The sequence below is a fragment of the Bidens hawaiensis genome, unplaced genomic scaffold (assembly GCF_021521415.1).
Source record: "Bidens hawaiensis isolate Kalapana, Puna unplaced genomic scaffold, B.hawaiensis_p1.1 tig00005481_1, whole genome shotgun sequence".
In the NCBI taxonomy this organism is placed as follows: domain Eukaryota; kingdom Viridiplantae; phylum Streptophyta; class Magnoliopsida; order Asterales; family Asteraceae; genus Bidens; species Bidens hawaiensis.
The window spans coordinates 179,631-201,940 of record NW_027491350.1 but is presented as its reverse complement, the minus strand read 5'-3'; the positions used below and the strand labels follow the sequence as shown (position 1 = coordinate 201,940).

General features: G+C 37.2%; 1 protein-coding gene and 1 pseudogene across 2 annotated transcripts; both read right to left on the bottom strand.

Moving 5' to 3' along the window:
• Positions 1-1,945: 1,945 nt before the first annotated feature.
• LOC143629846 (maltose excess protein 1-like, chloroplastic) lies at positions 1,946-5,218 on the bottom strand. The gene is made up of 9 exons (XM_077099005.1): positions 4,964-5,218; positions 4,750-4,896; positions 3,769-4,059; positions 3,585-3,674; positions 3,287-3,388; positions 3,076-3,194; positions 2,898-2,960; positions 2,744-2,805; positions 1,946-2,293 (listed from the first exon to the last, which is right to left on the bottom strand). Exons 1-9 carry the CDS (start codon positions 5,216-5,218, stop codon positions 2,211-2,213), a joined length of 1,212 nt encoding a protein of 403 aa, XP_076955120.1. The 3' UTR covers positions 1,946-2,210.
• Positions 5,219-7,237: 2,019 nt separating this feature from the next.
• Positions 7,238-13,821, bottom strand: LOC143629845 (dual specificity protein kinase YAK1 homolog; annotated as a pseudogene). The gene is made up of 17 exons (XR_013153037.1): positions 13,711-13,821; positions 13,288-13,641; positions 13,085-13,194; positions 12,936-13,005; positions 12,772-12,854; positions 12,626-12,704; positions 12,504-12,544; positions 12,219-12,341; positions 11,934-12,063; positions 11,210-11,324; positions 11,038-11,120; positions 10,889-10,963; positions 10,720-10,794; positions 9,787-10,445; positions 9,064-9,222; positions 8,186-8,439; positions 7,238-7,349 (listed from the first exon to the last, which is right to left on the bottom strand). The product of XR_013153037.1 is annotated as a dual specificity protein kinase YAK1 homolog (transcript).
• Positions 13,822-22,310: the final 8,489 nt, after the last annotated feature.

Genomic DNA, 22,310 nt, shown 5'->3' with positions numbered 1-22,310 from the left:
ATAGATTCAAAAAAACCAATTTATCAATTTGACACAAAAAACAAACCTTAATAGATTTGAGATGCACACGTCGTCAAAAAAAACCGCACCGTCGTTCGAATCGAACCCAAACAGAGGTGCCTGAACCCAAGCCGCCGTTAGAATGCTTCACTATAATCGTCGTCGTCTGAAACCGCACGTTCAAAGCTCGTCGGAAATCGATCGTCGTTCAAATCGAACCCAAACAGAGGTGCCTGAACCCAAGCTGTTGTTCGAATGGTTCACTCTAACCTTCGTCGTTTGAAACCGCCCGTTCCAAGCTCGTCTGAAATCAAATCGCCCGCCGAAATCAAATAATGAATCGTCCGATGAATAGTAGTCACTTTGGTGTAGGGGAGCATGAACGGTCTTTGAATTATATTTGTTTAAAGATAATATATTTGTTTCCATATTAAAGATAATAAAATTAGTTTCCATATTAAAAATTAATAAAATAACATAAAGTACCCAAATAGGTAAATATTTTTCAAGGTACACCAAAAAGGTAAATACTTTTTGTATCTACACCTATTTGGTAAAAAACTCTACTTTTGATAAATTGGTTGCTCATCTTTTAACGTGTTTGTTCTTAACGGTCCGCGACTAACGGAATCATAATGTTATTAGTTGCATATCGTCGGAAAAACGTTTTTTGTCAGAAAAGTCACCTTTTCTTCCAGAAAACACCACCCGAACACCGCCACCACCACCACTTGAGTACCACAAACTGATTCCGATGATGGTTCTAGGGTTCCTGCGACCTTAATAATTGGGGTTTTTACTGGAAAAAGGTTTCTAAAAGTCCGATACAAAGTTACAAAGATGTTTGGGACAAAAATGTTAATTTTTTTTCTGGGAAAAAAATATGAGTTTTCCGGTCAAAAATGTTTTTCCAACGACCTGCAACTAACGGCGTTAGGATTCTGTTAGTCGCAGACCATTGGGAACAAATACATTAAAAGTTGGGACCGTCAGCAGCCAATTCGTTAATTGGGACCGACAAACAACCAAAAGGCGATAGTTGGGATTAATAAAACCAAGATACATTTGGGAAAAGACGGATTAATAAAAGTGTTTTCATAACAAATTTAACCGACTGTTTTACCGGTTTACTGGTTAGGTCAATTTTAAGAACGGGCGACATTAATGAGCGAGGAAGTAATATAGCCATAAATTGTTTTTTTTTATTGAAGGAAATTAAGATAAACAAAGTGGTGATTACATCGAAACAAAAGGCAAGCGGGCAACAAGTTATGCCACTACCCCTTTTTGAATCGCAAAACCTAATATAAAAGATGTTATAACAAAATATACTCTAGATTATAATTTTGTATAAACATATTGAAAGTAATTGTTATATGGTTTTTAACTGTAAAATAGTTTCTTGTGATATACAGTCTCTCAAACTAGCTCTAGCTCTAGCTCGGGCTTGTGCTCAAACTAAAACAAGCCAACTCGATTAAAAAACAGTTTGTTTAATAATTAATTTTTATTTTTTAACTACACGAAGTTCAAATGACGTTTTCAAAAGTTCACTCTTCGACCTTAACGAGGACTCAACACCGACAGTACCAATATGAAAAGGAAGGGCATTGGCCGAATCGTCAAGCGAAAGTAGTTTGATAACGGAAGGCTAAACGAATTTCAACAAGCCTTGATGGGCTTAACTTGATTGGCAATATAGGGGATTTTATTGTATTATGATTTTGTTGCAATGATGCCATGTAACACCCAGCTTTGTAATGTATTTTAATGATTTTGTTTTTTTAATAATTCAAACTCTCAAAACCGAATCAATATGAAATGGATCATTTTTACCCGCAAACGTTTCTTAATACTATATATAAATAATTAACTTATTAAACATGATTACAAAACGTAACATTAAATTAAAAAAATATATATATTATCCAAATAAAATGGCCTATAACAGTCTTGATGACTTTACACTTTGTATTGATAGCTATAATCATAATTTGAACCAATACTCATCTACACTATACTTCCTCCTTGAAGACAACTACACATAACTCTGAGCTTGACAATCTTCTAGACCAAGTTCCACTGAATATGGACCGCAGCGAGTTGCTGTGTTATGTCACTTATTACCGTGGTGAGTGGTGACACGTCATCCTTTTCAAGCGCATCACTCGTCACTGGATCATTTACATGAAATTCGGCTAGCAAATGTTTTAAGAGCCTAGAAACAAGACCTTTAGAGACGTCAATGGCGAGCCATGGCCATACGCCTTACTATCGTTCCATAGTGCAAATCCTGTGAAGATGAAAAAAGAAACAATAAATACAAAGGTCTTCATTTTCATTCTAAAATAAGCCACAAAATACAATAATCAAGTTGTGCTTATGACTTTTCGAACAAAAAAAATAAGGTAAAATGCTTAAAATAGCAAGATACTTTCATTTGTTTTATCAATCAGCAACCATAAGATAAATCTCATTGCTATCATCGGTTAATAAAACAAATGGAAGTATATAACTATGACTGATAATTTTTTTATTTAAGTAACTATAATCAGTAAAACAGATTTGAAAATAATCAGATTTGAAAAGGCAGATAAGCAAGGAGGTGTTGGAAGAAAAATGATTATCGAGTATAAGTGTAAACTTACTTATATATCCCTAACTTTATTTAAATATTTATCTAATTCTGACTTTGATAAGCTAATACAAGACAAGTGTGCAAAAGTATATTAAAAGTGCAAACCTATCCAAAGAAATAAGCCAGCTGTTGCAGCCAAGAAGAACTCCTTACTAATACTTGCACAACTGTATACATCCACAATCATGGTTACTAGCATATAATTATAATTAAATTAGCTAAAATTGCTTAAATATTGAACTATTTATAAATCACTTACAGATACATGCATATAAGATTTCCCCATCCATAAAAGAAAGACGCCCAACAAGAACCAGTAAACCTGCACAAAAGTGTGAAATCAATCCATCATTAAAAAAAAATCACATTAGTGTATGACATTATAATATTTCAATCAAATTTAATGCAACTTTAAGAAATATAAAAATGAAGTATACCACATGAGATCTTTAACAAAGAGTGCACGCGGGATTAAAAGTCCATTTCCAGTCATGGCAAGCAGCATTGAGAAAGCTGACAAACCTCTAATGTTTTCAGGATTCAAGAAATTCGTCCACTGTTACAAACCAAAAGTTGTTAATTAATTAATTGAGATTTATTTTATAAACTTGTGCATTAAATAATATTTATGAGATATATGCTAACTACCATTTGTGCAACAGGCATCCACATGAAAAGAAGTGTAGCAGTCCATCCAGATATTGATCCAACAAATTTGGTAGCATTTTCTGGAAGCTTCCCAATTCGAGCCTGCAGATATGTCAAATAATTACAAAATTTAGAGAAAAATGAACAATTAGTCCCTGTGGTTTGAGCGTTTGACCATATAGCAAGTTTGGTCTCCAGATTTTAAAAATTGCAATATAATCAAGCCACAAGGACCATTTGTGCAATTTTCTCTAAATTTTAACTAGCAACTTAGTTAATCAAGCATAACTTAGCTCACCATGACAACAGTGACGACTGCTATCACAAAAGATAATATTCCTGGCAAGATACTGTTTGGAACATAAGGTACAAATGTTGACCACATAACCTGCATAACATTTATTCATATCAAAATTAATGAGATATTATATTATTGCGTTTTGAGTTAAAAAAAATAAAGAGAAAAGGAAAGATTATATTACCTGTGGAAGTGCAGAGAGGCCAGCAATGGTAATGAAATCCTCCCAAAAGTTCCAGATATTTTGATTAAGCAATTTAAAATAATTTAAGAAATTAATGAGGAGACCGGACGCAACGACAACAGAAGTGGCTGTAAAGTGTGGTACGGGCATGGATCCGGCCATGGCTAGTTGAGTGATAACCGCATATGTTGATATAACTCCCAAAGTTTGAACTATCATTGCTTCGGTTTCACCTTTTTTTGCAAAATAAGATAGTAATGACAGGTTTCCAAGAAGTCCAGTAAACATTCCCTACAAAAATAATATGTAATTTAGTGGAATCAAATATAATGATAATAGGATTATTAGAACTTTAAGTAATCATCTAAGGGCGGGGATTTAGAATTTAATTATTTTAACAGCTTATATTGAGTTTTGAAAATCTCCATAATCTTAGAGTGAAATAAGTTGCTTTCAATAAGCAGTTTTATTTTAGTTACCTTTTATTGGCAGATTCAGATTTTACAAGTTTACACTTAAGGTGAAGTAAGGAGTGTTGTAAAACTTGGGATTAACCGATACTCTACCGATGCGATTTCACCTAACTGACCCATAAATCGGTATTCGGTCAAAAATAGCCCAAACCGAACCATTTTTTTTTTATTTTTTGAACGGCAATTTGATCTTAGTTTTCTCTTTAGTGCGTGTGTATAATTGAAAACTTACATATAAAAATTCCAATCCGATTAATCCCTATCACTCGCTAGGCAGTACCCCGCCACCCAACTGGCGCCTAGCGAGTTCTACAACACCGAAAGTAAGTAGTTTTCAATAATAAGCTAATTAATAATTACTTAGTTGTTATAAGTAAAGTTCCTGATTCTGGTTATGTTATTATCTAGAGGCCAGTTTACATGTAAACCATTAACTAATCAGCTCTCAAAACTTAGCTAGTATTTCATATCACTCATGCAAAAAGCAGAATTAGAAGAATATGAATACCAGCCATGGAACAGCAAAAAGGGCAGCCTTATTTCCAGCAAGAAGATTACGAGCATTCAGTACGATTTGAGGCAACTGCAGCAATAAAAATGGGACATTTGCACCTCCCGCGAATTTTGCAGTCAGTGAATCCCATTGCTTCAAACCCTAATTAAACAAACACACATACATATTTTAACTTATAGAAACATATAAATAAATAATTAATCAATACCTCCTTATGTTGGTCCTCTTGTTCTTGGTGAAGAGGATTGGGGATATCGGAATCTAGAGCCCGTAGGGTTTTCACTCGAAACGAGTGATTATTAAATTTAAAAGAAGAAGATTTCAGAGTGCAGAGTTTGAAGGGACGAATAATGGAGAGTTTTGAGAAATGACAGTGATGATGAAGAGAAGGCCGGACAGTATTATTAATAATATTATTATTAGTGGTTAACGGAGCTCCGGCCAGTGCCACCACATGACCCATCGTCATTCACAGATAGACGATGATGGGTTGGGAGGAGATAAACAACGGATGGGTCCCAATTCTATACACTTTCGTTTTTTTGTCTTTGGAAACTCCTTTTTAAGTTTTTATACATGCATTCAATTGGAGTGCTGGTATCGATACCGATACCGATACCGATACCGAAGATGTTTGATCTATATCAATTTGATACGGTACAGGCAGTTGGTAACAAATAAATATAGATTCTTAGCTTATATGGTCGATAAGTCTGGGTAAATTTTTACTTCATCACACGTGACAGTGCAAAAATGTGATTGAAACTATCAGATTCAAAATCCTCTCTTTTTTTTTTCCTTTTATGTATACATTATAATAATCTAGATAACATAAATGAGGTTAACAGAATTATAACAACGACCATACAATTAACACTGTTAATGATATTAGTAACTACTGGTACACATAAAGTGATGAGTTAAGGATGACTGAAAAAATAAAAAAGCAAATGCTCGAGAACCCTATAAAATGTTCTTCTAAGAAAATGTGTATGTCAAAACAAAGCTTTGGCAAAATTAAGGCTAGGACAAACACATGTGTAGGAAAAATTAATGTATATAAATCAAATCTAATACATATTTTATACACTCTCATCAAACTCTATAACCTTTATCCGACATGCGTAAGAGCATATATCCCTGGTTGATCATGTTCTCAACAAAGTTGTAGGTTCTACAAATTCTACCTAATAAGCTCATGAAATTTATGTATGTTTCTGTTTCTACTACTCTCCCTCATTTGTGAGAATTTCTGCATTCATTTTTTACCGGGAGTGTTATCTACTTATCTTCTCTTCACATGCTCAAGTCATTTAAAATTTGAAATAATACATAATTTAAAGGTTTTTTATTTAAAATTAAGATTCATGTACGAGCAAGTTAGAAATATAAATGTGTAGTTGAAATTCAATTCAATTCACTATTGACGGTATACTCTACTAAGACCGTGGAGTAACAAGTTAAAATATGAATAACCAATATATTTTGAAAAGAGTCTTAAGATTTCATAAAATATCAAGTCAAATGCATTAGAAATCTTCATTACAAATAAAGCAATCCGATAGCTTGAGAGAAAGTAAAAAGCAATCAGAGAGCTTCTAAATGTTTAGTTGTATTTAAGATTTAAATTAATCACTTCAAATTTACCAAACTTTAAACTATATGATTTAAGCAAATTTATTTCATTTTAATGATCCAAACGAGAAACACATTAATCAATAGTCAATAATAATCCATGCCAATAAATGTGATGAACTCATAACTTAGCAATAGCAATCTCACCCTAACATAAAAATGACTTCAAATGCTCATAGTAAACAATTAATTGGTTTTTATTTTGATTAAAATTTTGTAAATTTTTTAATGAAGCTAAAAGCAGACAGGCTTATTGTTCCGTTAAGTAAAAGTGAGAGAGTATCAGCATTACGTTGCCAACATAAATTATCTTTCAATTTTCCGGTCAGTTTTACCTTTACATACTCAAATATCAAACATATATTAATATTTTCAAGCAATATAATTCATTAACATAACCCTAAGCCTCCTTATATATAGAGACAACGTGCATGTGCCATGCCATTGACACACTTGTCTCGGCCATCTGGCTAATAAATAGACTTTCTTGGATCCACATACTTTGGCCTTTTACTACAATAAATAAATGAGTGATCCAAGATAGACACAAATTGCAAATACAAGCAAAGAGGTCACTGATCAATCTCTTATACTTTATATCCATTTTGCACAAAATTAATCAACCACATTACACATAAAAAAAAATAATAAAATGAACAAACCCTTTAAAGCCTACTCCTTTTCAACATTACACCCAAAAAGAAAAAAAAAGACCGAAAAGCAATAAATGAAAGAAATATAAGGAAGGCAGTTTCATAGGTCTTACTCCATCAATGCACATTTATAAGTCACACTTCAAGTCTTCAACAACCAATTATCATCACAACATCCCATAAAAGTAAAAACTTTCTATATATTATATCACCTTTTCCAACCATCAGATGATCCTTCCATATTCGTTCCCACCATATGGGAAGATGGCAGAATATTGGCGGCGATAGGATGGTTGCCCCTACGCCCTACAAAAAATAACTACTTCAGTTCATAATACACTTTCTAGAGGCGGCATCTTTGTTTCCAATATTAATACTTATAGATAGGTTGATTTGGATTGTGTTATACATGTAACAAATGAAAGGAAAAATAACTACAAAAGAAACTGGTGAAATGGGTCATGAGTCAACACGGTGTATTTTTAATGCATAAAAAACCATCTAAAGTGTTTAATTCAAAAATTAAAGGCTAAAAACGAAGTAGTAAAACTTCGCTCATAGTGGATTTTCATTTTAAATAATTTATTCAAGTAGACCGTGGCTAAAATAATATAACTTTTGTGATCATATCCAACACACTTTACAATTCATGAAAAAACTTGGACAAAAGGCGTTGCAATTCAATTGGATCAACCTTTTTTTAGAGCTAAAAAATAAAACAAGCATTGACCCATTAGCCAACTTGACTGACCCACGAGTTGCCAGTTGCCAATTGGCAAATTAAACTGGTATTCTTATGAATGAAGCAGCTTAGGTTATTTTTATCCAAACCGGGTAAACTCAACTAATTTAACTAAAAAGAAAGTTAACAAGTCAAATGCGTTGAAAGCCGCCCGAAATGTTGTTTTAATGCATAAAATCTTCCAAATAACTTTATTCAAAAATAAGGATCGTTATTTATATAGCTTTTGCTATCATGTTTGACAAACTAATCATTTAAAAATACAAACAAAAAATTGTAAAAAAAGTACCCCAACCCTTGTCAAATGACACCAACTTTGACTCGTTAACCAACCCATTCACTCGTCCAGTTTGTCGCACGAAAAATTTAAAGATTTAAAGAGGAAGGGTCGTAAAAGTACCCCAAGGTGCACTATTGTTGCTTGTGGGGGAACGAGGCCCCCCTGAATTGAAATTTGGAAGTGGGGCCTTGAAATGATTCCAATCACCACCACGAGTACTGCCCATTGACCGTCCATACCGTTGAACCGGTGGCTGACCCAACCGGCTAGGTGAGAAGTGGGGTATCAAATGGGAAGAATTCATCATCATAGGGTGAACATACACATCAGGCAATGTTTCTGCGTGTGAAAATGCTTGAATAGGCACATTTGGCCTGTATCAAATAAAACATCAGTATACAATAAATAAAATTAGGCTTTATTACACAACCATGCAACTTACTTTCACCTTTTTTTCGTTGTATTTAATAAACATGTTTTTTCTTCTCCGTTGTATGCAACCTACTTTCATTTTTTTCTCCCACTGTAACTGGTGAGCTGGCAGACTGCCAAGTCATCAAAAATATTTTGTCGGCTAAATAGAAGGTTGGTTATATATAGTGGTAAAAAGAACCATTTTTTTCTTAAATGAAGGTAATAGTTACATACATTCTCATGTATATATCCCTAAAATTAGGGTTTAGTACGCCAAAATGTAATTTACTTTCACCCTTTTTGTCATTGTTGGCAAGAAAAAATGTTTACTTTTAGTCTTTACCGCTGTATTTAAGTAACAACCTATAGAAGGTAAAAGAAATGGTGATGTGGCACGCCGCCACGTCATCAGAAAGCGGAACCAAAGGATGCTTAAATACATTGCTAAAACTGGAAGTATAATGTATACTAGGGGAAAAACAGTTTTTCTTACGTGCAATATAGGTGAAATTTAGTTACAGTTGCATGTAGTTGAGATGTAAAATAATTGCCATATTCGAACTAAGACAATTAGTTGAACTTACCTTTGTGTTGACAAATTTGAGTTTGGCATTTGGTTGAATTGCCCAGCCCCACCAAATGGTGCGGTAGGAGAAAAGACTTGACTAATTTGCAAACTCTTACTGAATTCCATCGTCATGCTCTTCAATTCCGAAGAACCATCTTCAAGAAGCAGATCATCACTGAAGTAAAAGTCAAACAAAAATGGTTCATCATTCAAGGAAAAGTCAAACAAGACATACTCCAAATTTTTCCAACAAGAAGCCATGACCATCAATTTACTAAACCTATTCTAAAAGTATTGTAGTGGCAACTACTTCAGCCCATTTACTTATGAATGGGCCAATTTGGGTTATGCTTTACCCCTTACTGGTTATATAATCCCAAAACAAATTAATGCACTGTGCACACAGCACACGTTACAATTCAAGCCTCAAAAAGAATGTACACTTGCTAGATAATATTTCAAGTTTCCCGTTCTACACTTAATAATTACATGCACCATCACATAACTGCACTAACGGTACATTCCTAGAGCTGTGCACATTTTCAAAATATTAAAAATGTACAACTCACATTTGCCTATTTTATAAACTGTTACTTTTATGTTCCTGATGTAATAGATAGCACGGTTTGACATAACGCGCAACACTGGGTCACAAAATTTCATATTAAACAAAATAAACCAAATGACACAAAAGTAAATAAAAATTATTAAAATCCATAAATAAGCCATCAATCATTACCTGTAATTAGGATCCCAGTCTCCAGGATCAGGCAGTGAATTACTAGCTTCAGGTTTATCATGCTTAGGAGGCAATGAAGGTTTACCCGACCCAAATGAGCTGTTGGCCCCACCATTTCCACTATTCCTTTGTTGTTGCATCCGATGTGCAGAAGCGGTGGTGCTGTCTTGAGTTGGTAAATTACCAGAATACCCCCATCCTTTTCTTCTATTCATCTGATTACCCATCGACCCTGTTCCTTTCCCGAGAGGCGACCCGTGGCAATTCCCTCTGGCAGGAGAACTCGGGCCATAATGTACAGGTGATCCAGCTGTCACTTGGCTATAGGGTGGAGTGAACTGTGATGGACTAGTGCCTAATGACATAGGTGCAAAATTGCCAGCTGGACTAAACCCGAACCCGTTTCCATGGGGAACTTGCATAGCTCTTCGTCTAGCATCAGGGCTGGTTCCAAGCACTGGGATATTTTGTTGGTAGTTGTTCATAGGCGATGGGCCCGGTGAAAAATATGCCAACATATTACTGTTATCTCCATAACTGCCATAACTACTTCCAAGTACAGGGCCATCGTTATAACTTCCAAAATTGCCCCCGTGTCCAAAAGGTGATGCTTGAAAATGAGAGTTGTTATACATTGCAACCCGATTTCCACCTAGAACCTAAATGTTTGAAAATTTCTAATATTTACAAAAGAGAAAGTATCACAAACGATCCCAGTGGTTTGACCCTTTTGACCATATTGCAATTTGCAAGTTTGGTCCCCAGATTTTGAAAACTGAAAACTTAGTCCAAACATTTGTGAATGAGACCTGCAGAAACCATGTTTGCAATTTTTAAAATCTAGGGACCAAACTTGCAACATGGTCAAACCACAGGGACCATTTGTGCAATCTTCTCTTCAAAAAGTTAATAAATAAAACAGAAGTTGCTCACATTAGGCGAGAGACCTGCAGCAAACCAATGACCCGCGGCAGGATGATGATCAACCTTCACATTATGAGAAACAGGCTACATTGCAAAATTAAAAATAAGTCATTCATACATTAACACAATATTTAAGTAATTAGGTGATTCAGATTATAAAGCAAGAGATATTAGTTACCAAACGAGGAGTCTCGGGAGCAGGCACATAGGGACAAGTAAAAGGTTCCCCAGTAACAAAAGGATGCTTAGAAGCCTGCACCATGATATGATAATCTATTGGCATTATATCTTTTAGTAATAAATGAAAAGAAAATGTCATTTGATAACCTGCAAAGGTGACCACCGCTTAGCTGGATCAAATTCTACAAGTCCCTTCAAGAAGTCAATCAGCGAAAGTCGCATTTGACTTTCTGCATGAGATAGCCATTATATATTTATCTATGAAAGATTTAGGGAGAAAAATAAAAATTTAGCGATTTAAGAATTATATAAAGCTAACCTCTAGCCAAATCTTCTTGTTGCAGGTTCTTTTTATAAGGATACTTTTTAACAATTCCTTCAAGATTCATGTGGTTGAAGTACTCCTTTCCTATTGAAGGTTTTTTCATCTCTCTCTGAATAAGAAAATTATAAAATAACAATAAATAAGTTTCTTTAGGGTTTCAGGCAGTATATGGCCTTGGGATGTAACTACAATCTACAGATACACAGTATTGCATAACTTCAATAATATTCATTTCAACCTAAAGATACCAAGATACTGGCTTCTCTAATTTCATGTCGTCATCATCATCATCATCATACTCAGTATATCCCACCAATAGCAAAGCTATGGTAGGATCTGAGGAGGGTAAGATGTAGACAGCCTTACCTCTACCCCGTAGGAATAGAGAGACTGCTTCCGGTGACACCCCAGGCCGTCACACCTTGGACTAAGGCACATAACACTCAACCATCGAGACACCAGCCGATTGGTGCATGTACCCTTGACTTTCAACTATCAACGCCACCACATGATGCCTGATTAACCTTCCGCCACTTTTAACGTTATTTTCACGAGATTAGTAAAATAACGTCAAAATTAGTGCAATTTCACTTTTGCCCACCCGAGGGTTCACGCATATATACATTATATGCATTATACATCATCATTGGCTTCTCTAATTTCATGTGATTTGTACAAATGTAAGAAAATATTAAATAGATGAAAAATGAAGACTTACGGCTTCATATTCTTGCTCATTTAAAGGTTGGTAAATGCTTCTTCCATCTTCATGGTTTACACTCCCGACACACTTAAAAAACTTGCTAGTGTTTTTCGCCCCTTTCAACACATAATCAGGTGGTTGTTCCCTTAAAATTTAAAACAAATAAAAATAAAATAACTCATATGTACATTTGTTTGGTGTTGCTCGTAATGTTAACTTTTTTAAAATCGATAGGTGAAATTTACAAAGTAAAAGCATTCAAACAGAAGGTATGGTCGAGTTTAAGATAAATAATCATACCCGATTATTTTTATCATTCTTCTTAGAAGATCAAATTCTGATGCTCCTGGGAAAAGGGGCAGGCCAAGAAACAGTTCGGCAACAATGCATCCAAATGACCACATGTCAATGGCGGTTGTATACCTAACCGATGGTTAAAGTCTAACAAAAGCTCACCGCAAGTATTAATATGTCCATATGCTTTAACAATAAGAATAATAATAATTTATAGTACTAATATAGCTTCAAACTTTGAGTTAGAGATGCCAATAACAACATAACAGCAGATTTATAATTAAAGGATACTGATATCCTAGAACAACTTCAGGTGATCTATAGTACCGACTCTGCAAAAGAAAATTGTAAAATTCAAAAGCAATGACCAAATGTAAAACATGCAACTTTGAGATAATGTATTAGATACAAACCTGGATATAAGAATAAACGGTATGATCTTCCATGCATGCAGATCCAAAGTCAATAATTTTCACTCCTGCTGGCTTCATACTGTAATAAACATTTTTATAAGTCAATCAATCAACACAAAAATTGTAACTCCAATAAAGCAGCTCACCTCGTGCATAAAAGAATATTCTCAGGTTTTAGATCACAATGGATAATAGCAGCATCCTTCATCAGAGCTAATCCATATAAAATCTAGTACAAAATATATATAAACCCTCAGATGAACCGATCCGAGCAACAAACAGTAATAATGTTAAACACAGAAATATTAACCTGCTTTGAGAATAGCTGCACAATGCTCAATGATAATCCCCGAAACTGATTTAGCTTTATAAGCTCATACCTGATGTACCATAACAAACAAACCAAAAAAATCAGACACAAATATGTAAACAAAACTTATATGACAAACTGAAACTTACAAATTTGTATCAAGCAGTTCAAAAGCAATGCACAAATGGCGTTGGTATACAAAGTACTCGTATATTCGGACAATGTGATTCTTGTCTTCAGGATCAAACTTATTGTTTAACTGAAAACCACAACAAAAACTTACAATCTCATACATTATCCTCGTAAAGTCATAAACTTAAAACATTAGACAAAATAAAGAATAGTATTTTACTGTTGTCAATATGGAAACTTCAACCAATGCCTGCTGATAATAAGCCGGTTGATTTTTAATGATTTTGACGGCAAGAAAACGGTCAAGTTCTGCAACCCAACATTTGGCAACCTGCCCGAACGTCCCCTGCCCGAGCATGTCCTTTACAATATATCTTCTGTGAGTTTCTGAGTTAACCAGGGAACAGTTAACACTTAAAATGAGGTCAGAGTTTTCATTATCGTAACCGTCATTGAGTACGCCAGCAGACGGGGTTGTCAAGAACCGCTTCGGGTTTAATTCTTGTGAATAATTGAACTGTGGATTGCATAGTCTGTATGTCCGAACAATATCTTTGGTTAACCTTGATACCAACTGCAAAAATGTCATCAATTAAGAAACTTGATTACTTCAACTTGATTAAAAAAGAAAAGCTTGACTCACAGGTTTTTTTAGAAAAACACCCAAACTGTGTGTTGGTGTTGGTGCATAAGGTTGAAACACAAGGTGCTTGGGAGTCCAAGCTTCTGCAACCCTAGTGATGACGTCATCCATCACTGGCAAATTCTTAAAAATAATAATAATAATAATAATAATCAAAGAATGAAGCTTTGAATATGCATTAATCTTGTTGCTCCACGACCAAATTGAAGTAATAATTGACCGGCAGACTGTAATCCCATTATCATATCTAACTAAAACCCTAAAACCAGATCCATCGGAATCAATAACTGATAATCGGAGGGTGAAATTGAAGCGATTCAAATGTGGGTTTTGATTGAAGTTTATTGTTTATTATCCGTCTTCGGTGGCGTATGTGTGTGTGTATAATCAAATGAATCTATCGCCGATAACATGTGAAGCCTGCGGTAATCAAAGTTTGACGGTGGTGAGTTAGGGTTTATGTAATGTAATCTGATAAAAAGATTGGTGCTTTGTATTTGTATATGATACGTTTCTTGATTTATTTAACCATGTCTAATTATGGTTTTCTAGAATACCATGTCTTCCAATCGTCAATGTATGTGGACCTAAAATTAGGGAGCATACAAGTTTAAGTTTTTTTTTTTCTACGGCAAACAGAAATGCCTGGTTACTCCGTGTTGATAATGATTTACGAGGTTAAATAAGTCTATAGAGTTGAAAGAAGGCAATTTGGTACTTCGTGTTGATAATAAAGCTCATGTTACGGTTAAAGCCTTAGAACAGGATTTCATTGTGTTACCAAAATAGCATGTATTTGACATTTAAGAATGTTTGTTATGTGTTTAGTTTAACTAAAAATATTATTTCACTAGTTTAACTACACGAGTAAGGTTTTGCTTACAATTTCCATGAAGGAAGATTAAGAAGTTTCAAAATAATTATGAATTTAAAATCCAAAGTCATGCCTCTAAATTGAATTTATGAAGTCGATACTAATAGCTCATGACTCATGAGTGACACCTCTATATTACTTGGGTGCGAAAAGAAACACATATTGTTGGAAATCACAAGAATTGATCCTCACCCAAACAACTAAGTGCTACAAGTACCGAAAGGCCAGGTGTTGAATAATACCGACGTACAGCTTAGTATTTCATTATTCTATACTGTTATTAATAATTTCATTATATTCATCTTAGAAATTCATGATACTCATGGTCATACAGTTGAAGTTACATTCCTCTAGTACATGATTGCGTGTTACATGAAAACCTAATGGTTACCAGCACGCCTCTAATGTTGTCTAGAGATTACTTTGTAACATGGAAGGTGAGGTGAAAAATTTACTAGTGTTTAATGACAACACACTATGAAAAAACATAAAAAGGTAAAGTAAAAAATTTATAATGATTACAACCGTTAACAGGAATGATATAACAATACCTAAATATCCATCCAACTACTCTAACGATGATCACAAAAGGTTATTGGTGGGCCAATAGTAAATAATCTGGTGTTTATTCGTTGTAGTAGTAAACGATGATCAGAATGATTTAATAATACTTAAAAATCCACATTTAATATATTTTGAATCTAGTGTCTATTCGTTGTAGTAGTAAATAATCTTTCTGGTCCAAGTTTGGTGTCTAGAGGCAAAGTCTATTAAACACCTAAAGGTGTTCAAGTTTCATGAAGTTTGAATGAGGAGATTGATGTGCCTAAAAGTGGTATATAAAAATAATTTAATAAATCAACCTAGCACAACGAGTAATAAAAACCTAGAATACCCTAAACCAAACCACTAGCAACAGGCAAGTGAACCTATCGGGTGTAGAATAGCTATGGGAAGTCCGGGAATATCGAACCCTAGAGATACTAATTAAATTAACGAAACTATATTCTAAAAACTAAATAAACTAACAATTAAGAAAAAGATTCTTTTTGGATTTTTATTTATTTTATTATAAAACTAATAATTATTTAGACTAATTAATTAAACTAAATTAACTAATAAATTAAACTTAAACTCTAAAGACTTAAACGAAGACAATAATGAGAAATGCGTTACCTAGGCTTGAAATTCTATTTGTGAATTTTTGATGCTTATCGGCTATGGAAACTGTGATGTGTAACATCTGCCCTGATCCGACCCGACCCAGGTACCCGTTTCTCTGACCCGATCTCTTTCTTTTATGATTTAGTATTTATTTATACTTATATTTTACTTTTAATAATAATGTATTTTCCTTCCCGCCTCTTTCTCTCTCTTTCTTTCCGCCGTCCCTCTCCTTCTCTCTTTCCGCCTTCTTTTCCCTCTTGTCGCCGTCCCGCCCTTACGCCTTGTTTCTCTCTTTTTCTTCTAACTCTTTGCTTGTCCTTTGTTCCTTCCCGCCTAAGGTTGTCTGCGCAGCTCCACGCGCCAGACTCCCTTACAAGGAATCCTGCGTGAAGACCACCTGTTTCAGCGATTCGCGAGACGAACTCTTCTCGCAGCGCGCTTAGGATTTGTAATTCTTCTCGCAGCGCGCTAAGAACGGTAGTTCTTCCCGCGACGCGCTAAGGATTTGTAGTTCTTCTCGCAGTGCGCTAAGAATCGTAGTTCATCCCTCGACGCGCGAAGAATTATAGTTCTTCCCGCGGCGCGCTAGGAATTTTAGTTCCTCCCGCGGCGCGCTAAGAAATGTGATTCTTCCCGCGACGCGTTAAGGTTGGTTCTGTCTGCCTTCGCGCTCGCGCACTTTTGCCTTCGCGCTCCAGCCTTCTCGCGCTAAACCCTTTGAGTTTTCTTCTGTTTAATCTAGCCATTTGCTTTTGTGTTGTCTTATCTTTTGAGCCGTTGACCTAATCTGCTTTATGTCTGAAAAGTTACTTTCGGCGCAGCATGCGCACCAACCCCATTGGTTGGCAGATAAAGTGACTGACATTATCTTTTGAGATCTGCTTTTGCCATGCTTGACCAGTACCTTTAACTGACCCGCCCATGCCTTTTTACTGTTCCCTGTCAGCTTTATCTTGCCCCCTGCAGCTGCCATATCTTTTGATATCTTTTGTTATCTTTTGTTTTGTCTTGTTCTGTTTGTCTTGAGATCCTTTCCCCTTTTCTAGGGATTATGTCTCCTAGGATTTCTCTATAAATAATAATCTTATTTTTTTCTTAACACTACACACACAAAACACTTAATCTCTCCTGTTCTCTTGCCCCTTGCTCTCTCTGCCGTCTTCCTCTCTGCCTCCGTCTTCCTCCCTGTTCTGCCCTGCTTTTCCGGTAATATATATATATATATATATAATAATTTACTTATTAATTATGCTAACTTATAATCAAGACTTAAAACAAATCATTAAAACAATAATCTTATTTATAGGTTAACTTGTGCTTGTTTAAAGTTGGTTCTTGCTTTATCTTACACCGCATCGTTTATCAAGTGAGTAATCTCGTACCTAATCCCTTTTTGCTTTTAATGTTTTGGGATGTTCATGTGTTCATACAAACTTAGAGTCTTAAACTTGTTTATGAGCTTTAGTCGCGCAGTATCCCATGTGTTGAGGACGTTTACTTGGCTGTTTATTTGTATGTGTGTATCATTAACCGCTTTGTTCGGCCTATTCCGAAGTTTTCATGGATCCATTAGATGAACACGGGAGACCTATCGTTTACGGTTTTCTTGTTTTACACTTGCACAGATGTTTTCTCGTTTTTGTGCTCAATTGGGAGCACGGATTGAACTATGAACTATGAGCTATGATCTATTTAGGCTTGATCACAATCTGATTGCACCCTTGTTAAACACCAGACATACGCGTGTTGCGCGCAGATTTATTGATATCTATGTATTGTATTAAACTTGATTTCTCACCAACACGCAAGTGTTTGACGTTTATTTTAACACATGTTCAGGTTTGCAGTAGCTGTTTTGGAGCTTGTGGACACGTAGGACGTTTTTACTTTTGGACCTAGATTAAAATGTATCAAGACAAGTTATTGCTGTTCGAATATTATGATTTATAATATATTAATTTATGTTGGTTTATTTATATCTTGTGTTTACCCTGCGCCTGCGCGAATGAATGTATTTATTAAATCTTGACACCCAATAGTGTCACGAGTAATGAAACAATATGTGGCGCCCTGATGTATAATCCGCCTTTGGTCGGGGTGTTACAGATTGGTATCAGAGCTCGTTGACTTTAGGATAGGTGGTTAGACGTAACGGCCTAGAATACCTAAGAGTCCCTTCTCGCGCATGAGAGAAATCTCATGTTTGCGCGCTTATTGTTAATTACTCGTTATTTATGAATATGCTCGCGCTTGCGCAGTATATGATTTTATGTTTTATTTCGCGATATTTCGATTTTTGTTGAATTTCGATTTTTATTGATTTTCCTTACATATTCGTTTGTTGGGTTTGAAAATCCGAAAAGTCATGGTGATACATGAATAGTTGATTTTAAATTTCCATTTACGATTATGTTCTGAGGTTGGAGACTTGAAAAGTCATGGTGATACATGAATTGTCAACCTCAAATACTCATTTTCTTGTATGTTTTATATTGAAGATTGAAAAGTCATGGTGATACATGAATCGTCAATCTCCAATACTCGTTTGCTCGTATATTTTAAATTGGGAATTCGGAAAGTCATGGTGATACATGAATTGTCGATTCTTGATTCGAATTTGTTACCTTTATTAAGTCTGCATTTAGGGTCATTTATTTTACTTTAACTTTTGACAGTAACTGACTCCGTGAAACCAAGCTTTATAAGATTAAAACTTTGCGCTAAAACCAAGATATTAACTAAAATTAAAATTTTTATAGAATGCCTCCGCTATCTCGCCGATTTCAGAGAAGAGAAGCCTCGCGCATGCGTAGACAGCAACGTTCCCAGGAAATGGCCGCCGCGATAGCCCAAGCCTTGAGCCAAAACAATACCTCCAGTTATAACATTAAGTCCTTTAACGCGGGTAACCCTCCAAAGTTCACAGGTCTTGAAGGAGCCACCGTGATGCTCCAGTGGCTCGAAAAGATTGAAAACACTTTCCTCCACACCCAATGCCCCTCAGACAGACGAACCCTGTATGCTTCCAGTGTCCTGGAATCTAGAGCGCTTACATGGTGGAATGGAGTAGCTCATGCGCGTGGCGCAGAGGCTGCTTCTAGCATGACATGGGAGGAATTCAAGGAAATTCTGACGCGAGAATTCTGCCCTCCCAACGAAATTAAGCGCCTAGAGGAAGAATTCTGGAACTTGAAGCAATACAGCGGTGAAGCGCGCGAGTACGCGACGCGCTTCCATGAACTAAGCCTGCTTGTCCCTCACCTTGTTACCCCTTCCCGCCGAGCCATAGAGAAATTTCTTGGGGGTCTCCCCATGGAAATTCAAGATTCTGTATGGGCTAGAAACCCAGTTACCCTCTCTGACGCCATCGAGTTGGCCGCTGTGCTCAGCGACAACCATGTCAGAGCAGGAACCCTGTTCCTGCGGGGAGCTGAGAAGACCAAACCCACCAAAACTGTCTCTGAACCCGCAGCAACCAAACCAGAACCCTCAAACCATAACCAGAAACGTAGGCGCAGACAAGCCTATGCGCTTACCAACCCGCCCATTGTCCAGCAACCCACCTACCAACCTCCAGTTTATGCGCCTAACCCACTGTCAGCCTACCCAACACCTATAGTCCACAACTATGCCTTAACCAATCCCGCACTCCCTGCCCCGCCACCTAAGAAACCTTACACAGGAAATCAACCCTTTTGCCCAACCTGTAGACTTCACCACCCAACCCAAACCCCGTGTCGACAATGTAACCGATGTGGCCGCGTTGGTCACTCTGCCGAATACTGTAGAGTCCCTTCCGCCAACCCAATTGCGCCAACACCACCAGTCTACCCGCAGAATCCACAACCAACCTACCAAAACCCACGACCCAGGTCGTGCTATAACTGCGGTGATCCCAGTCATTTCCGGAACGCGTGCCCGAGACTACAAGTGCAAATCACACAAGCAAATCCGGTGAACCAGATTTCGAACCAAGTGACGCGTGGACGAGCTTTTAACATAACCGCGCACCAAGCGCAAGCGAATAATGACGTAGTTAATGGTACATTTTTGCTTAACGGATTTTATGCTTCTGTACTTTTTGATACTGGCGCCGATCGAAGTTTTATCTCTCGCGCCTTCGAGCAGAAGCTTGCGCGACCGCGCAACGATTTAAAAGAAGATTTTTCAGTTGAATTGGCTAATGGTGAAATTATTTTAATAAACTCAGTGATTAAAGATTGCACGCTTAACCTTAACGAAAACGATTTTCTGATCGACCTCATCCCCATGCCTCTTGGGAGCTTTGATGTTATTATCGGTATGGACTGGCTCTCGAAGAATCGCGCCGAAGTTATTTGCGCCAAGAAGTTGATTCGCATTCCTCGAGAAAATGGTGATCTTCATATATACGGCGAAAAACCCTCCAGTGGTCTTAAGCTTATGACTTGCGCCGAAGCCCAAAGACTCATGCGGAAGTGTGTTGCATTTCTAGCCCATGTGGTTAAACCCGATGAAGGAAAGAAGAAGCTTCGCGATATCCCTGTTGTGCGTGATTTCCCTGAAGTTTTTCCTGATGATCTTCCTGGTATCCCTCCCGCTCGTGAAGTCGAGTTCCGTATTGATCTTGTCCCTGGTGCTTCCCCCGTAGCCAAATCTCCTTATCGTCTTGCACCCGCTGAGATGCAAGAATTGGCAAGCCAACTTCAAGAGCTGACTGCTAAAGGATTCATTCGCCCTAGCTCTTCGCCCTGGGGTGCTCCGGTGTTGTTCGTTAAAAAGAAAGATGGATCGTTTCGCATGTGTATTGATTACCGCGAGTTGAACAAACTCACCATTAAAAACCGGTATCCCTTACCGCGTATTGACGACCTCTTTGATCAACTCCAAGGTGCCTCTTGTTTCTCGAAGATTGATCTCCGCTCTGGCTATCACCAGTTGCGTATCCGCGATGAAGATGTTCCGAAGACTGCTTTTCGAACTCGTTATGGCCATTTTGAATTCTTGGTCATGTCCTTCGGTTTAACCAACGCACCGGCCGTTTTCATGGATCTAATGAATCGGGTGTGTAGGCCTTTCTTGGATAAATTCGTGATTGTGTTTATCGATGATGTTCTGGTGTATTCTAAGACCAAGGCCGAGCACGAGCAACATCTTCGGTTGGTGTTGCAAAAGCTTAGAGTTGAGCAACTCTATGCTAAGCTTTCCAAGTGTGAATTCTGGTCTGATGAAGTACAGTTTCTTGGCCATATTGTGAACAAGATGGGTATTCATGTCGACCCATCCAAAATTGAAGCAATCAAGAACTGGATTACGCCATCCTCTCCTTCCGAGATCCGTTCCTTTCTGGGCTTAGCTGGTTACTACCGGCGATTCATTTCGAACTTCTCGAAGATCGCTTTGCCTTTAACAGCTCTAACGCACAAAGGTAAACCGTATATTTGGGGCTCGAAGCAAGAAGAAGCCTTTCTAACGCTCAAGCGTTTGTTGTGTGAAGCTCCTGTTCTTGCGCTACCTGAGGGTAATGAAGATTTTGTCGTGTATTGCGATGCATCCAACCAAGGTCTCGGTTGTGTTCTTATGCAACGAGGCAAGGTTATCGCTTACGCATCAAGGCAACTCAAGGTTCATGAAAAGAATTATACAACTCACGACCTCGAACTTGGTGCAGTTGTTCTTGCCTTGAAGATCTGGAGACACTACCTTTATGGTACTAAGTGTATCCTCTACACTGACCATAAAAGCCTTCAGCATATCTTTGATCAAAAGGAACTTAACATGAGACAACGCCGATGGAACGAACTCATCAGCGATTACGATTGTGAGATCCGGTATCATCCTGGTAAGGCTAATGTGGTAGCCGATGCGCTCAGCCGAAAACCCTGCCAGCTTAACTGTATTTTGCCGCGCACGCATCTTCACTTTGCGCCGATTCAAAGCAACCTTGAATCGCGTATTCGTGACGCGCAGCGCACATCCATCAGTAATGGTAACCTTCGCGCCGAGTTAGCGTGTGGCGCGGAAGCACACTTTGTCCCTAATCTGAGTGGAATTCTCTGCTATCTTAATCGCATATGGATTCCCTTTGATGAGAATCTTCGCACCGATATCCTGAGTGAAGCGCATAAATCTCGGTATTCCATTCATCCCGGCGCTGATAAGATGTACAAGGATTTGCGCATTACTTATTGGTGGCCCGGTATGAAAAAGGATATTGCTGTGTTCGTAGCTAGATGCCTGACTTGTTCTAAAGTAAAAGTTGAACACCAACGCCCATCTGGTTTGCTCGAACAACCAGAAATTCCTGCGTGGAAATGGGAATGTGTAGCGATGGACTTTATTACCAAGTTACCTTTGACAGCAAGCAAACATGATAGCATTTGGGTAATAGTGGATCGTTTGACTAAGTCTGCTCACTTCCTGTCCATTCGTGAAAACTACCGTGTTGAGCAGCTCGCGCAGCTTTATGTCAAGGAAATTGTCTGCCGCCATGGTACTCCTTTGAGCATCATATCCGATCGCGATGGCCGTTTTATATCTCGCTTTTGGAAATCTCTCCAATCTGCGCTAGGAACTCGCT

Coding starts and splice junctions, on each gene's coding strand:
- LOC143629846 (XM_077099005.1), bottom strand. CDS start 5,218: ATGGGTCATGTGGTGGCACTGGCCGGAGCTCCGTTAACCACTAATAAT. Junction 3,675..3,768: donor GCCTCTCTGCACTTCCACAG/GTAATATAATCT, acceptor AATGTTATGCAG/GTTATGTGGTCAACATTTGT. Junction 3,195..3,286: donor GGATGCCTGTTGCACAAATG/GTAGTTAGCATA, acceptor GGTTTGTAACAG/TGGACGAATTTCTTGAATCC.